At 33.3% G+C, this 19481-nt stretch overlaps 1 protein-coding gene across 2 annotated transcripts in view; it reads right to left on the reverse strand.

Annotated features, from left to right (window-relative positions):
- EXOC6B (exocyst complex component 6B) overlaps window positions 1-19481 on the reverse strand; it is a 566147-nt gene that overhangs the window by 324008 nt on the left and 222658 nt on the right. For both annotated transcript variants that reach the window (XM_054586855.1, XM_054586854.1), the window contains exon 8: window positions 8527-8595. In XM_054586855.1, coding sequence (XP_054442830.1) covers window positions 8527-8595 — 69 coding nt within the window. The remainder of the gene's footprint in view (window positions 1-8526; window positions 8596-19481) is intronic.

Consider the following 19481-nt stretch of genomic DNA (forward strand, 5'->3'; position numbering starts at 1 on the left):
AAGGCTGGCAGATATAAGTAGGATTTTTCAAATAATCCTTTGGGAATTTATAAGCAGCACAGCCATAAAAGGGGGGTGAATGGAAGGTCGGTTTCACTAAAAATAATAAATATTGCCATGTTTATTCAAAGTGTGCCTTGTTATCCTCCAGGCCAAAAGTTCAGATAAACACTATTGTAAATGACAAAATATTAGAACTTTTTGTTACTTCTGTTATGATCCTTCCGTTGGACACCAATAGAACTGTTTTCCCTTGTCTGAATCCCAGCCCTGATATTGTATAACACTGCCGGAGACCAGAACACTGGATTCTTTTACAGGTCAAAGGAAGGTACTTACCTTTCAAAATCAAAAACAAACATTTATTGAGTATTATATACTACTGTTACTGAGTGCTAAGTGTAAGGGCTACAAAAGAGGGATAAAGCATGGTACCTGCCCTAAAAAAGCTTATAGTCTATTGAGGAAAAAGGATACATATTCAGAATACTATGATATATAGTAAGCACTAATAGAAACATGTTCTGGGCCCTATAATAATGCAAAGGGGCTGGGGGTCCACCGAGGCCAACCTAAAATATCCAAAACTTTGCTGGAGGACACAAGTATGAACTAAACATGAATCAGCAAAATAAAAAGACATGAGAATAGTAATTCAAGTGGTAGGACTAGTATGAGGAATGGATGAGAAGCATGGAATAGCATAGTACACAGTATATTTAAAAAACTAGAAGCATTTCAGTATTATTAAAGCAAGGTGGTAAGCAGCAGGAAATATGGCAGACAGGACATGAAAGATCTTTTAAACTGCTATATGCTATATTATCTTCTAAACGTCTATATTTTACTCCACAGATGACCACGTAGAGAATAACATATGAGGTCTGTTCAGAAGGGATCCAGTGATGTAATATGAAAAATAGAGACATTTATTGAAAAAGATACAAGAAACATTGTACATAGGACAATGACTTCAAAGTAGGCACCTTGGGGCCTCACACAATTTTCCCAATCGCCATCAGCTGCCCCATCTTATTTTCCTGAATCTCACCCATGGTCTGAAATCTCTCCCCTTTCAAAGGTGATTTTAGTTTTGGGAAAAGCCTGAAGTCACAGGCTGAGTCACCTGGGTGATTTGCTGTTTCACCAAAAAGCTCAGCATGAGATGTGATACATAAGCGGGCACACTGTCATGATGAAGCTGCCAATCATCTGTTGGCCATAGCTGCAGAATTCTGAATCATCCGAATAGTTTCCATGGAGGAATGTTCAAGTGTAATGCAAAATTTGATGCAGATTCATTGCTCTACTTGCCCAGTCATTTTGAATGCAGTGGACATAGAGTACACGTGCTCACTCAAGGGTGTCTACTGTCCCCACTGACAATATAGTAAAGTCGTCATTGTTCACACATGCGTGTTCCAGTCCTTCCTTGGCTGTCAGGTTACATCAATGCCATACAAACCATTCTCATTATATTATCAATGGCTGGACTTTTTCTAGACAGACCTCAAATGTCAGATTTGTGTGACAGATTACTATTACAACAGGCCAAAGTGAGTTAGCAATTTATGATATAAAGTAGAGAAAATGGTTAGGAGACTGTTTCAATAATCCTGATAAAAATCTGAACTAGAGCAAGCATTTTAAGAATGAGATGAAGTAAAACATTTTGAGATCAAGGTAGCATTTGCAAGATTTGATAATATGAACATGGTACTGCGAAAAAAAGGAAGAGTTTAGGTTTTTGCATGGTAACTAGACAGATGACATTGTTACTATTCAGGGGGTAACCAACAGATGATTGGTTACTATTCAGGAGTTCATTTTGAAACATAAAGAGTTTTTGCTGCCTATGAAATAACCAAAGGTAAGGGTCAGTAGACTATTACATTTATAAGTATAAAGCTCAAGAAAAGGTATCTGAGAAGTAGAGATACATGTTTGAAAGTCATTAGCACATTAAACCATGAAGTAGGTAATACGATTCAAGAAAGGCAGGAGAGAAAGAAGTGGAAACATTGAGGGATGCAAAGAAGTAAAGCCCACAAGGACCAAAACAGGTAACTCTCACAAAGGCTGGTAGAAGAGAAGGGGGTATTGGAAAAGAAAAGCAGCTGAAAGGTCCAGTAAGACACAGACTGAGGTTAGTGGTATGAACAGAAGATAAAATGCCGGGTTGGTGAGAGAATGAAGAAGACAAGCATTGGAATACAAAGGAATGAGAGAAATGAGGTTTATTTACTTCTCAGTCCTCATTTCTCTACTCCCAAGTCTTTTCTCAAATATTAATGTTAATGTTAATGTTAATTAGATCAGGAAACAAAATATTTGTGTTACACACCTTCATCTTAAGTAATCCATTTTCAAATATCTTTGCCACTAATATTATGAGGACCTATCCTTCACCTAACATAATACAAATTAGTGACTAATATTATGAGGACCTATCCTTCACCTAACATAATACAAATTAGTGATTTTCAAATATCTTTGCCACTAATATTATGAGGACCTATCCTTCACCTAACATAATACAAATTAGTGAAGAAAACAAATACAGGAAAGCGACAAATTACAGCCCCCAAAAACCTTTGAAAAGAGTCAACCTTAAAAGTTACCATGCTCTGGCCCTTCCTTTAGCAAAAGAGACATCTGAGTTACTAAAGTCTCTATGGGTCTGAAACAGCAAGGTCTAAGAGATAACCATGTATACCAGGAAAAAAAATAGAGCTGAGTTCTTACCACAACTTACACCTTTTCAAAACTAGAAACCACTCATTACGAATGGGCAAGGAGGCCTGTTTCTGCCATATAGACAATGCCTTATCTAAAAGGCATTACCAAAAAATTTATGAATACCAAATATTTCAATATTATAAAATACCACTGTGTAGAGTTTCTTTAAATGGGTAATTTAAGGTCCTCCTATTTAATCTTCATAGTTCAGGGACTACATAGTCTTTATATACTTAAGAATGTATAATTTTTTATTTATTTATTTAATTCTCACCTGAGGGCTTTTTTTCATTGCTTTATGAAAGAGAGGAAAGGAAAAAGGAAAGGGGAGAGGGTTTTGAGAGAGGGAAGGAAGGGGGTAAGAGAGGGAGAGAAACATCGATGTGAGAGAAAAACATTGATTGGTTGCCTTTCAAACCTGCCCCTACTGGAGATGGAACTGCAAAGGAGGCGTGCGCCCTGACCAGGAATCAAACCCATGACCTTTCAGTTTGTGGGATGATGCTCAACCAACTAGCCACACTGGCCAGAGCAAGAATGTATAAATTTTAAATAATTGATAAACTTTTTATGTTGATGGCAGAGATTAGAACCTCTATCTACATGACTATACTTCATCAAATAATTTTTAAAATACTAATAATGTGTCTAATTATAAGCATCAGAGATACATAACTTGTGCTAGATTAACTGCCAGCCATTAAATGCTAATTATGTGCCACAGTCTGAGCTACACACCATTCATACACTATCTATAACTGCACTAAGCAGGTAATTATCACATTTCATATATGAAAAAGCTAAGGTTTAAGTGACTTGCCTAACACTACACAGCTAGTAAGTATGCAAATTAATTACTTCAGTATTCATAAGTCACTACAGTTCTCACTTGAGGAAGATTTGTTATAATTTCTATAACATAAAATCTTACAAAAATTAGCATGTACACAGTGATGAGATATAGTGCTGTCATATTATAGTTATTCAAAAATTATACTTCTGCCCTGGTAGATTATAACTTTTTTAAAGCATTAAGTTCTTGACTTATTTACACATCCTTGCTTCTCCAAATTCATTTAATGCAGGAGAGAAAATCAGTAAGCACTTATTGAATAAGTAAATGAATAATAAGGTTAAAGTTAAAATATATTCAAAATGGACTGCATTCTTTAGCTACCACTTATTTATTTATCCAGTCAACTAATATTTATTGAGTAACTACTATTTGTCAAGGACTGTCACTGGTACCAAGGATATAACATTAAACTAAATAAACTATTCTTTTTCATAGACTTTACACTATTTGAGGAAAAATTCACTTGATTTTGCAATTAGAAGGCTTAAAATGAACCTGAATCTTGATATGAGTAAATATGGTTTTTTCTATACACATTGGACTTAATACAACAACTGTGAACTCCTATAACCATACAGACTAACGAAGAGGCTAAACAAAATCATGGAACATAGAAGCAAGATGATAGGGAGTAAGGAGAAAGTTGTCTGGCAAAGAAAAAATGCATATTACTGTGCACGGGATTTCTACTCAACTGTCAAGGAACAAATAACTCCTATTTTATATAAATAATTTCATAAAAGAGAAAAAGAAAGGATGTTCAACCATTTTAAGGAGGCTAACATAACACTGACTTATAAACCATATAAGGAAAATACCAAAAATATAAAAAGAAAAAAGAAAGAAAATTACAGGCCTGTGTTACTCATGACTATAGATACAAATTTAAAAAGTAAAAATTAATTAATTAATTAATTAACAAATAAGACTTAAATTCTACAGGATGTTTTAAAAAAGAGCAGTAATGCATCTCCATCAAGTTGGATTTATCACAAGAATGAAAGTTATTTAATATCAGAAACACCTATCAATGAAATTTATATTTATAAACTAAAAGATAAAAACCACAGAATTATATCATATATTTGGAAAATATATTCCATAAAATTCAACACTCATTTATGTTTTTATTTTAAAAAATTCAGGAGCTTAGGAATGACTGGATGAATATTTACCAAAATCCTATTGCAAACATCAGTTAAAGGAAAAACCAGAGATACTCTCTTTAAGATTAGAAATCACACAAGAATGGCCACGATCACCTTACTAAACAACCAGATAAGGATGATCCTGGTGAACATAATAAAGGAATAAAAAGAACAATGAGATATATAAATAGAAAAAAAAGAAATAAAATTGATATCTATATACATTATGATCAACTATACAGAAATCTATCATAAGCCAGAAAACAAGTCATAAGAGTTGAGCCAAGTTGCCAGATGTAAGGTTAACATACAAAAGTCAATAGTGTTCCTCAATATCAGCAATAAGTAATTAGAAACTAAAATAGAAAATAACAACAAAAACTGTCTTTTTGCTATTAACCTAATGAAGAATGCCAAAAACTATTAACATAGAAAAAAGATCTATTAAATAATTTAAAAGTAGATCTTAATTCTTTCATGAATGAGATGACTCAGTATTATAAACATTTCAGTTCTTCCCAAAATTTATGTGTAATTTTAATCAATTCAAATCAAAATTCTAGAAGGACTTTTTTATGAACTCAGACTGATTCTAAAATATATGTTGAAAAATAAAGATCTATAATAATGAAAGCAATTTAAAAGAGGAGAAGTGAGAAGGGACTTCTTTTTATCATTTATGTAGAGGTATTACAAAACCAAATAAAATATATTATAGAGCTGAGAAATAGATTCATGTAAATATGGGTATCTAGTGTACCAGAGGTAAAACAGGAATCACTGGTGATGAACAAATTATATAGTACATGGAGTTGGTAAAACTGAATTCACCATATAGAAAAAAATTAAGTTGGAACTATATTTCATACCATATACAGTGGTGAACCCAAGACAGATCAAAACCAAAATGTAAAGAGTAAAATGTAAAAGATAACATAAGGGAGTGCCAATGACATTAGAATAGAGAAGGATTTTTTTTAAAAAAGAAAAAATCATAAACTACATAAAAGGTTAAAATTAATGGATTTGATTCTATCAAAAACAGTAATTTCTGTTTCATGACAAATAACAGATGTAGTTTAGTGTATGATGACAAGCTGGAAAAAGAAAACATAACATCCTAAACTGTCAATATCTACCATATGAAAGAAATATCTGAAATTTCTTTTTTTGGCAAAAATAAAAAATTAAAACTGAAACAAGAAATCTTGAGAATATCATGTTAAGCAAAATACATCAAAAAGTTAAGAACCATATGATATGGAATACTACGTAGCAGAAACAAAGAGAGAGCTAATACCCTTCGCAGCAGCATAGATGGAACTGGAGAGCATTATGCTAAGTGAAGTAAGCCAGGGGGTGAAGGACAAATACAATATGATCTCACCTATAAGTGGAACCTAATCAATAAAATAAACAAGCAAGGTAAATATAACCAGCAACACTAAAAGAAAACAGAAACCAAGAGTAACATCAGGGAAGGAGGGAGAGCGGTAATAGGGAAAGGAAGGGGAGAGGTCAAGGAGCATATATGAAGGACCCATGGACAAAGCCAAAGTGAGGAAGGATGGAGGGAGGGAGGTGGGGGTGAGTAGGGGCAGGGGAAAGTGGTGGCGGGAAAATGGAGACTAATGTATTTGAACAATAAAAAAATAAAAATTAAAAAGAACCATATAATCTCACTCATACGTGGAATATAAAACTGAAAGCAATAAATACACAAATAAGAAAAACAAAAACTCATAGACACAGGTAACTGTATGGTAGTTACCAAAGGGAAGGGAGGTGGAAGATAGTAAAGGGTAAAGTGGGTCAAATTTATGGTGACTGAAGAAGATTTGACTTTGGATGGTGGGCACACAATGTAATATACAGATGATGTATCATAGAATTGTAAACTGGAAGCCTATATGATCTTACTAACCAATGTCACCCCAATAAATTTAAAATTTAATTTTTAAAAAGGTATCACTGTGAAACAGAAACAAACAAAAATTTTCACCTTTTCTACATATAACAGGCTAGACATTTCAGAGGGGGAAAACTATGATTATCTAGGTGCTTCACTAACAAAAAAAAAGAAAAGAAATCCAAAATCCAATATAAAATTGAAAAAGGTTAAAGAGGAGCAGTTTAAAGAAGACAAATCTTAAATGATCAGTAAGTCTATAAAGAGAAACGCAGTGTTACTAGTAATCAGAGAAATGTAAATTATAACAAAGCTACCATTCAATATTCATCAGATTAACAAAAATCAAGAATTAGTGAAATTAAGTATTATATGTATACCTTATACCCAGAAATTCCACTCTTAGGCATAGAAATCATAGAAAAACAGAAGTTCATAAGGGGATCATATTTGTTACAGAAGAATGTTAGAGGCAATTTAAGTGTTGATCATCAACGTAATAGATTAATTAAAGCACATCAAATACAAACCATCAGTTAACTATCATTCAGAAGTGTGAGGCAATGAGTTAGATATACAGATAACAAGGATAGATATTATAAATGGTGTTGAACTTAAAAAATACAAGAAACAGAACTAAATCCATAAGACAACACCATTTGAGTAAATCAAAAACACCTTCATATACAAAAATCACTATTTTTCAAGGAACAAACACAACCATGACCATAAATTAAACATATTAGAGCTAGTTGAGGATAGAAGACAATTGGGCTTGTGGATAGGAAATGAATAGGAAAAAAATGATAAAATAAAATATAAATGATGGCTTTGTATGAAATAGTGTGCCACAAATTAAGATATATATGATTTCTTTAATTCCCTATACATTAAGTTGAAAAAAATTGTCTACTTATTCTAAATGCCTTGATACAACTCAATTATATTCTGCTTCATCTATATATAACAAGGAATTAGAGATGGTAAAAAGAGTGGAGAAAAGGAGAGGGGAAGAAGGAACTGGAGACCAAGGAAGACTGAAAGGAAAGAGAAGAGAGGAGAGAAAGCTACCAGGTCTTTTCTCAAATTAATGGAGAGCACACAAAATACCGCAGGCCATGGCATCCACAGACCAGTCTCAAACCGTCTAGTGATGTACCAAGTGACACTATGTTAAATAAATGAAGAAGGAAAATGGATAACAGACTGGATAATAAGATATACCCAGACTTATTTTGCTTATTAGCATTATAGTAATAACAACTTGATAGAAGCTTCCCTGAACTTTGCTATTAATAAAAAGTCAATAATGGGCTTCTCTCATCAATTTGTCTTTAATCATACTTTAATGTCAACATTTAATTTTTTTTGACTGGCTTTGTACGTATCTTTGTGTCCGCATGTGGGTATACTACCAAGATGGAGATGAGTTCTAGCTCATTTATTAGAATATCATTAACACCCATAAAATTTCCCCCAAAGAGGTTCATCTTTCCTATGCTTTGTATGACAAAAGGAATAACTATAATCAGTAATAAAAAAAGTTTTCACAAATATCATTTTAATATGTAAGGATAGGCTATTATTATTTAAATAACTGCATTATTAAATTCAGAACTGAAATCTGAACATGTAACTATTTTTAGGTATAATCCAATAACTTGTTGACTAATAGAAATTAATGTTACTAGTTATAACATATAACAAACATAAAAGATTCAAGAATACCAGGAAGATATTTTTATAATTAATACTTGTTAAATAAGTTTCTCTTTTCTTATTCTTAACAATAAACAGAAAAATTATCAAAAATGAGAAAGCAGAGTTTAAAATCAATATATATCTTTATCAGGCAGAGCCAGCTAAACACTTACCAGGACAGAATATATGTGTAGACACCGATAAACAGGAGAGAAATCCACCAAATCTTGGGCCCCAGGTACCTGCAAAACAATCAAGATTGTCACAAAATATTCAAACAAAGCTATTAACAGCAACTGCATCAGATTTACTACTCAACTGTTTAAAAAAAAAAAAAGATTAACTCTAGCTTCTAAGAGAGGAACACAAATCAAACAAACCAACCATGGCCCCAGAAGCCTAGTTTTGGGCATTTTGGCCATGTGCTTAATAAACGCCGAGGCTAGGACACAGAATAGAAGGATGGGTAACAGAGAGGAGGAACAGGTGTCACTGGTCCTGCATCTGTTTTTAGAGATACAATTGATACATTTTAGGCCATGGGCCTGCAAATGGAAAGGAAGATGAGGATGTGACTTTGAAAGTTTGACTTTGCCTTCTTAGATTCATGGTAGTCCACATAAAAAAAACTACATTTCAGTGGTCAAAACAAAACTTGTCACAGAGGATGAATTAAACAACCAGCCAGCCAGCTTCTGAAGGGTCAAGAATAATTCTTGACCATTTAAGTCACAATGCAATCAAAATACAGAAATATGCTAGGAAAGGAAGGGAGATCATGTAAAAACTAAGGTAAAAAGCAGGAAAGCCAAACCTACAAGTAATACCAGCAAATACGATATGAACAATGCATATAGATTAAACCTAGATATCAACAGAGAAAGTAAAACATAAAACATCATGTAAGAAATAGAGTATAGTCAGTGCTAAAACCAATTTGTTATGTGACCTGACAACAATAAATCACAATTTACTTGTCCTTAATTTCTTCAGCTGAAAAAGAAACTATCGACTGACCTATAGGAATTTAGTAAGAATAAAAAAAATGACTGAATGTAAACATTGAACAAAACAAAAAGCAAAGCAAAAAAGATAAAATTACATTAAAAAGTAATTCTTAAAAAAGATGTAGCTGAAGTCTTTACTGTAACACTGGTAATTGTATGAATATAAGCATCTTTATTGGTTCAACTTTATTGACAATTTTGTTCATTTGCTCGAACCCATAAAGGCGGAGATTAAATCTCTATATTTAAGAATCTCATAGTGCTATATACTATATAAGCACTCAAACTTTTATGTGAATCCAAAGATTGATAGCAAGGTCCTCAAGATCCTGCACAATGACCCAAGCAAAGTTACTGAGAAAACAGTTTATGCACAGGTGGGCATATGTAGTTACAAAAAGAGCATTAAAAAGTACATAAAAATTGCAGCTTTAAGAGTACAAATGGTAACTTATTTTTATCTTAATAACACAAAATGAAGCAACATGTGATCATTTAGGCACTCTTATTTGAAATGACCACAACATTAAGGCATCTTCACAGTCTCACCTCATTGACTGCAAAGTGGAGATTTGAAGAAGAAAATTTATTTTGTCTTTCCAGAAAACAAGAGCCTACCAGTGAAAACTATAGCTAAGGAAGAAAACCATAGCTCAGAAGAAGAAAAACAGAAAAATTTCAGAAAATTTTATGTATAATTGTATTTAAACTACACCAAAATTAAACATGCATATGAAAAAAAAACAAGAAAAATATTTTTAAAAAACCTGATCTGTAAAGGAAATGAACTCTTTTCTTTATTTAGAATTAAGGATTATAAAGTTATTTATTATAAATATATTTGAAAAAGATAAGGAAATTTCCTTACTTAATGTTGAATAAAATTTAATCACAACTTTGCTTATATGTTCTTTATGCACTTTATTTTGTTTTGCTTTGACTCTGAGCCATAGTTTCATTCAAAAGGAAACTGATTGCCTCAAGCCATTCTCTAGACAGAGCCTTGGCTCTTTCATATGTAGACCCACCCTTACAGAATAAACATCCACATTAGGGGGCAGTTTCCCTATAAATCTGTGATGAATAAGCTAATAGGGCCCCTTACTAAGGGACTAATAAGACTGGTTTATCTGGGCCAACTAAAACACACACACACACACACACACACACACACACACACACACACACACGAGACAAAGGTCTTTCCTGTCATCTCCACCAAATTTTTACAACCAAACCTATTCTCTGTGAGTCTGTCTTGACGTCATCATACTCAACCTCAAACTGTTTAAAGTACCCTGACCTGGAAATACTGGCTTTGCTATTTCTTAGCTCTGAAATCATAGTCCAGTTAAGCCCTCCTAAACACACGGCTGCCTGCTTTGAAAGCAGTACACAAAAATCTTGACAAGAAAAGATGGAGCAAAACAGGGCTTCAGTTTACAAACTTTACCTTCCTCCTCAAAACAGTCTGCTATTTAGAAATCATTTTTCCTCTGTGCTTCCTTCTGTGAGGAACACTAGGAAATCTGTGAGGAACCAAGAGTGCTGTGAGGAGAAAGGTATGTAAAGCACGCACTGACTCATGTTGCTTTGAGCTAGATGTGTTTTCTCTACTTTCACTAATGAAAAAGAATCACATCTAGGGAAACACAAAAGTAAGGGAGCAACCTACACTGTACGTGAAGGAATGCTACATGTTTGGAAGGATAAGAAATGAACTTTCAAAAATCTAAATAAATGGGGTGGGGAAGAGAACAAAAGGCAGTTTTTCTGACTCACATAGGTCTGTTTTAAGGTCCACCTTTTGCTCTCCATTTAAAATGCTAAATCTCTGTCAAAACTGTCTTCATTCTTCTTCCCCTCCTTTGCCTCTCCCTTCCCTCAAGCTGCAAGAATGATTCAAGCAGGTTTAGGTTTCAGTTGGGGCCGAGGGAGGGGTCCAAGGACACTTTCCTAAGCTAACAATGACTGTCTCTAATGGTTTCTGTCTCCTAACAAAAGCCATGACTCTGTTGCTATCAGCTTCATCTAATTTTTCCTTTCCAAAGTAAATAACACAGCTCTTGCATTTTACACATGTCCAAGTTTGACAAATCATTATTGACTGAGACTATAACTGATAAGAGATAACTTTGTGGTAGGACGTTGTCATTTCCTCTCATAAGGGCTTTCTTTCTGAGATACAGAAACATGATTAAAATAGTTAAACATTTCCTCTGCCTGGCAGTCAGGAACTCAAGACATTAAGATACTAGAGGAGGCATTTTTCCAGTTCAAATAGATCTATGAAGATATAAACCATAGCCACAAATAGTATATTCAAGATTATTCTGCTTTTTTTAACTAGTTCTTTTCCTTATGAATTCACATGAAATAATTTCATCACCAAGGACAGCAGCTGCCTAATTCTCTATATAGTTTCTGAATGGAGAACATTAGTGCCTTCTGTCAGCTCAAACCTCTTTATTTTCAGAGAAACAAGTAGTAAGTAAGATTTTAGATTCTGTAACTAAGAATCCTATGTCTCAGAGCATGTTATAATATTATATAAATTAGGATATTAAAATAATATTCTAGTAAAAGAATTCAGGGGTCTCTGGATCACAGCATTCTGAGGCAGACATAAGAAGGTAACTAGTACATTATACAATTACACAATCGCATACCCGTTAGAGATCATGTATCACTAGGTACCAATGCATATGGCTAATGTCTCTGTTTCAATACAACTTTTACATTTATATGAAAAATATTAACAACTTCCACCAAAGCAATACTTCTTAATTATTGTCTGCAAAACATTTGTTGTTAAAGACCCTGTATACAATCAATATACCAGCTATCAAATGATGCCACTATATAAATAACTAAAAAGAGTCTGGAGACAAAGGAAGATCTAAAGTAAGAAAGTAAATTTATAAATAGGATTAATGAAAGGCACATGGAAAAACAGTCTTATAAGCCCCTGCATACAATATATTTTGAGGAAAATATAAAAATTCCAAGTAGAAATGGGAATATTAGAAAGTCAGAAAAAAAAAGAACATGAACGTTTTTAATTATGAAAATTCTTGCAAAACATCAGGATCTGATTTTTATGATGTTTTTCTTCTTCTCTAATACATCTTAGGTCAGATCAAAATGTTTGAAATAAAAAGGTTAATGGGTAAGCTCCTCTCATTCAAAATTAAGAAAATGATTTAACTTACTAAAGGAAAAAAAATTTAATTTTAAAATAAGTAAAAGCATTCAGACGTTAACAGGTGCATCCATTTAGTATTTTTGTAACACTCTCTGCCCCCTAAAAAAAGGAGTTGGGAGTTAGTTACTGTTTCTACTGTCTTAAAAGACTCACTAATGAATGAAGGTAGGAAAAAAAAGTAATTGCAGGTAACAACCTGATAAATCTACCTGCTTTATTACTGGGTAAGCATACCATTAGGAAAAAAGAATAGAGTACAAGAAAAGATTGCTTGGCTCCTTCCACTCAAGAGCAGAAGCCAATGTACTGAGAAATTTAACCACGCTGCTGATAAAGATAGCACATGAAAACAGAAATGCATTAGTGCGCTCTCGCCCTGCCGTTCGCACAGCTGTCCCAGGAGATACACACAGACACAGGCCATTTATTTTCCTCTTATGAAATCTTCAAAGTAGGTGGATCGTCCATAAAGAATATGACAGAAGTTTGCAAGGAATTTAAATATGTTTCTCACTAATTATTTGAGTCATTCTCCTTCTTGAAAATGTTTGATTACCATTTTACACAAAACAGCTCCCCAGTATCTGTAAATGAATGCAGGGACTTGGTGCCCATTTCTGAGCATTAGTTGGATCTCAAGTCATTAAAGAGTACCATGCATCTTTCTGAAGGGAGAAAACAACAAATGATTAGCTGAAGGGGCATTGCCTTTGCATTTGGAGGATCAATTTTGGCTGCTCATATTATGTCTGGAAGCCAGGAAATACCTGGCAAACTTTTTCACCACTTCACTTTTCTGTCCTACTTTGCTTCCGAAACTTCAGAGAAAAGAAGGGTATAATTCATTTGGAAATAAACCTTCATAGAGCTGGACTGAACACCAACACCACATCAACAAATCAGAAGGGCCAGGATTCTGAGTGACTAGAATCAGCAAAACTATAAAGAATTTTCTAAGCCTTTGAACATATAAGAATACCCTGACTTGTGCCCTAGCCTAAAAGTTCCATGTTTTTCTATGGAGTGTCTCACAAATTATTAGGATTCTTCTTGAGAAATCCCCAGATTACTAATCAAGTGTTTGCTCTAAGCAGAAGAAAATAAGGGAAAATCACCATTTCTCTTTACTGAGACACTGCAAAAACCTTTGTGGCTGAAATCAAAAGATAGTCCCTCAAGAGTTCTTTGCTTGAAGCTAAACACTGGGGAAATAAAAGTTCAACTGGTCTTTACTTACCAATGGTCTACTATATGCTAAACAATTGTAAACTGTTAGGCCAAAAAAGGCAATTTAGAACTAAATAAGGTATTAAGCATAGAAGTTCTGAGAGGAGGAAAAAATGCATCAAAGTAATAGAAAATAATGTTATAATATTATATGTAAAGAATGTATAAAGAGCTCATTGAAATTGAAGGGAAAAACAAAAATCATTACAAAAATGGGGCAAAATACATGAGCAGAAAATTTACTGAAAAAAAAGAAATAATACAAATAGCCCTCAAATGTGTAAGATACCACATTTCACTTATAGAAATAGAAATACAAATTAAAACTATACAATGATACCATTTTTCATCTGTGCAACTGGCAAAAATTCAAAGCTTAACAAAATACTCCAGTGGCTGTCAAGGCATCTCATACATTGCTGGAGGGGAAAGATATATAGGAAATGGTACAATATCTATGGAGCAAAGTTTGACATCTAACAAAACTACACATGTTCTTACCCCATTAATCAACAAATACTGCTTCTAGGAACCTACCCTTAATATACACCTCAGGTTTGGGGGGTTATTTTGAAACTGTTTTTATGTTTTAAGATGCTTTATGTACAGTAAAATTTACCCTTTCTAATGAATAATTCAATGAGTTCTGACAAATACATGTAGTCCTGTAATCATCATCACAAATTAAATTTAAAAGATCAACCACCTCAAAAAATTTGTTCTTGCCCCTCTGTAGTCGAATTCTTCCCTGATGCCCAGCTCTTAGGAAACACTGGTCTATTTTATGTGCCTGAAGCTTTCCCTTTTCAGGAGTGTCATATGAAATAGACTCAGATGCTATGCAGCCTTTGAATCTGGCCTCTTTCCCTTATCATATGGCATTTGAGGTTCAACACAGATGAACCTGTGTTCTTTCATGTATCTATAGCTCATGTATTTTTTGTTTCAGAGTGATACTCCAGTTATGGATATACCACAGTTCATTTATCCCCTCTCCCACTGAAGGATACTTGGATTGTTTCTACTTTCTAGTAATGTATGAATAAAATTGCTATAGACATTGAGGTGTGGGTTTTGTGTGAATATAATGGGTAAATAACTAAAAGTGAGATTGCTGGATCATATATATGGTAAGTGTATATGAATAAACACTACCAAACTGTTTTCCAAAGTATCCATATTATTTTGCATTTTCAATGCAATATATAAGAATTCCAGCTGCTTTACAGTCAATTCCAGCAGCTGTATAGTTGAGATACTATATTTTAATTTGAAAACATTGAAAATCATTGAACACCCACATGTAGAAGATTGGCTGAATGAACTATAAGTACATTCAACCAATGACATACTATCTGGTAATAAAAGTATAATGAGAAAGATTTCTGTGAACTGATGTGGATATGTTCTCAGAATAAAAGAAATTACAAAAAGTATATATGTGTTATGCTATTAACAGTCATGTTGTGTAAGGTATCAGTCAGGAAGGGCACATATCCGTAACAAAGTATGGGTAGGAACAAAGTGGAACGGATGAAGAGAAGAATGGGATTTTACTGAATATATCTTCTTATATAATTTTGCCTTTTAAACCAGGTTGATATTTTCCATAGTCAAAAATATGAATAAAATAAGGCAACTATAAAAAATAATGCAAAAAAAAAAAAACCCCAAGTGAACCTAATTATATATCAATTTGGTAACAATCACACAGAAGGAAAAAAAATAGCCAAGAAACATTTGAACAAAATACTCTGAACTATAAAGCTTTAGTGGGATATACTGTTAAATAAAAAGAACTGGAAAAAAATCTTGAACTTAATAAATGAGACATTATTGGGACAACTGGAGAAATTAGTATATGGGTTGTATATTAAGTGGCAGTTACTCTATCAATGGTAAATTTCTTAAGTGTGATAATTGTATTGTGGTTAAAAAGGAGACTGTAGTAGTAACTTTTAGTAACATTTGTAAAGCAATTCTGGACAGAACTATCAGTACTTTGTGCTAAATGATTATATAAATGAATAAATATATAGATATTCTGGAAACCCAAATTCTAAGAAATACAAATCTAGTATAGGAAGAGATATTACCTGTAATATCAGGTTGAAATTAAAAGCTTTAGTTTTAACTCATGATTTATAAAACTGTCTATGTGTTGGTATGGCATGTCTATTTCTTTGGTCTCTCCACAAAGGAACATATCTAATGCCCACATCTCAGTTTCTAAATATCATTCTCTAGCAATAGGAAAAGAGCTCTTTGAAGAAACAGCTGAATCTGGGGCTGGGGCAGAACCTGGAGTGAACCAGGAGCATCTTGTGCCAGGAAAAAAAAAAAAGGAATTAATCAAAAATTGGTGGAAGCTATAAGGGAAATACAAATGAAAACTACAATGAGATACCACCTCACGCCTGTTACTGTTATCAACAAGACAGGTAATAATAAGTGTTGGGAAGGTTGTGGAGAAAAAAGAACCCTCATTCACTGTTGATGGGAATGTAAACTGGTACCTCCACTATGGAAAACAGTATAGAGATTGCTCAAAAAATTAAGAATAGAGTTACTCTATGACCCAGCAACACCTCTTCTTGGGTATCTACCTGAAAAATTTGAAAATATTTATTCACAAAGATATATGTACCCCTATGTTCACTGCAGCATTATTCACAGTGGCCGAGACATGAAAGCAACCATTGTGTCCTTCAGTAGATGACTGGATAAAGAAGCTGTGGTATATATACACAGTGGAATACTAGTCAGCCATAAGAAAGGAAGAAATATTGCCATTTGCAACAACATAGATAAATCTTGAGAATATCATGCTAAGCAAAATAAGTCAGACAGAAAAAGTAAAGAATCAAATGATTTCATTCATATGTGGGCTATAAAATGATAGCAACAAATGAACAAACAAGACAAACAAAATTCAGAGACAGATAACAGTACGGTGGTTACCAAAGGGAAAAGGGAGTAGGGGAGTAGAAAAGGGTAAAAGAGACTGAATGTATGGTGGCAAAAAGATTTGACTTTGGATGGTGAACACACAATGCAATATACAGATGATGTATTACAGAACTGTACACTTCAAACCTATATAACATAATTTTATTAACTAATGTCACCTCAATAAATTTAATTCAAAAAATTGATGAAGACATGTCAAAGGATAATGGTTGAGACTTACGCTGGCCACATTTGGAATAATTATAGAATCAAAATGAAAGACAAGAATGGAATATAACCCACATATATAAAATAAGAATCCATGTGCCAATACTAACATTAAAAAAAGAAAAGGGAGAAAAGTTCTTTATAGCAGAATGCAACTAATAATTGTCAAAGAAATGATAAAAATAAATAAATCAGTACTTCATAATCACTAACATAACCACTAACATAACCACTAACACATGGTTCAGAAAAGAATCTTCAGTGAATTCTAAAACCAATGGGTAAAAAACTGGTAAGGAACATGATACTCCGATAGTCTAAAAGAATCACTCCACAGATCACTTATTAATTACAAAGAGGGAAAGGTACCCTTTTCATAGACACCAGTTCAACCAATTGTGTACCTCCTGATGTGATGCACTGATAAGAACATAATATTACTTTCATAATATCCAGCCAAAACTAATTAAACTTAACCTAATCACAAGGATGTACCTACATAGAGATATTAAAGGAGAATAAACAGACATACAAATTAAATGCAATGTTTGATATTTGTCTAAATGTGGCTGCAGGGAAAATAAAAGAAAAATCTTCTATAAAGAACATTATTGGGACAACTGGAGAAATTAGTATATGGGTTGTATATTAAGTGACAGTTACGGCATCAATGGTAAATTTTGTAAGTGTAATAATTGTATTGTGGTTATAAAAGAGAATGTAATTCTAAGGAAACTAAAGATTGCTGTACTGAGAGTTCAGATATGATGGATGAAATATGACACTTTCAAATGGCTCAGCTTTGCATGGGATAAGTGGATATATGTATAGTTTGATTCCTTCAAAGTCAAATATTTGAGAGAGAGAATATGTTAAATTTTAATATGTGGAGCATTTAGGTAAAGGGTATATGATGTTCATTTTACTACTTTTTTGAAGATTTAAAGTCTTCAAAAGAAAAATAATTTTTTTAAAAGAGGGTAACAGAACAGGTGAGCATAAACTAGTCTTGGGTAAAAGTAGAATTAGATGTATTAGGCAAGGAGAAGAAAGGAATACATTCCCTGCTTGGTGTTATTAACAACTTAGCACAGAGTGAAGGGGTAGCTGAATAAGCAATGAGTGTATAAAAGAGAACTTCTGTAAGATCTGAAAGGCGGGTAGGTGTCTGTAATTGAGGCAAGTAATTTCAAATGACAAGACCTTCTAAATATCACTGCAATGAAAAATTAAAAAGATCTTAAATCAGTGTGAGTCATAATGTATTTTTGCCAATGAATAGCCCTAAAAAATCAAAGAACGGGAATAAGAAACCCAAAACAGAATGTCTCAAGCATGCCATAATGTTTTCATTCAACTTTCTATATTGTCTTTATTGCCATTTGATTATACATGTGGGTATCTATTAATACTTTTCATTTGACTGTATATATTAGCTTTAATAGATCAGCTTTCATTAATAATAGAATTGAAAAGCCCTAAGCCTACAAGGGGTTGGTGGGCATTGGGAATAAGTGAAGTAGGCCAGCATTTTAAATTGTATTGTCTGAAATAGACATATTATTATTCATTTTTACAAAAGACTATGTTCTCATTACTTTTTTCAAACATGTGTCAGTCTGTCTTCCATTCACCTTTAATTAAGACTCAGTATAAATAATAATACATTTCCCTCAACAACAGCATAAATGTGATAATAAATGGCAACTGCCGATGCAGACACAGCAAGAGTTGTGGCTTAGTGGAAAAACCAGATCTCTTGTGGTAACGTTGCTACTCAAAGCAACTCTATTACTACCATGTTTAGAAAGAGTCTAAGTTGGAAATACAGATTTTTATATGAATTCAATTGACTTTTAAAATTTGGCAACTAATTTTTAAAATGTTAAGCACTATGCAAGCCAACAACCATTTTGCAAGCTGTTTCTGGTCCATGGGATGCCAATCGGCAACCTCTGATTTAAACTCTGAAGTTCTAATAGCATCTTTTATTTCATTTTAGCTTACTGAGAAATGATCCTTGTTTTCTGTTAACTTCTTATCAATAGAAAGTTTTTTTAAAAAGTTTGAAATTTGGGTTAAATATCCCGATAACTAAGATTTCTCCCAAACAACTTGACATCAATTAATTATTGGCATTTTTATAGGTGAGAAAAGAAATGCTTAAAGAAACGACATAATTTGCTCCAACAGCACAAAGCTGAGAGAATTTGTACCTTCTAAATACAAATTTTGAATTCTTTCCAATCATCCTGTGTTATAGACTGAATTGTGCTACCCCCAAAATTCCTATGTTGAAACCCTAACACCCAATGTGACTGTATCTGGAGGTCCAGTAAGGAGGTAATTAGAATTAAATGAAACCATAAGTGTGGCACCCTAATACATTAGGACTGGTGTCCTTATAAGAAGACGGAGACACACCAGGGGAAGCACAGGGAACTAGTCATGTGAGGTTACAACAAGAAGGTAGCCATTTGTAAGGCAAGGAGAGAAGCCTGAGCAGAAACTA

This window comes from Pteronotus mesoamericanus, unplaced genomic scaffold (genome assembly GCF_021234165.1).
Source record: "Pteronotus mesoamericanus isolate MK-2021 breed Mesoamerican mustached bat unplaced genomic scaffold, CSHL_Meso_final contig_98, whole genome shotgun sequence".
Classification (NCBI taxonomy): Eukaryota; Metazoa; Chordata; class Mammalia; order Chiroptera; family Mormoopidae; genus Pteronotus; species Pteronotus mesoamericanus.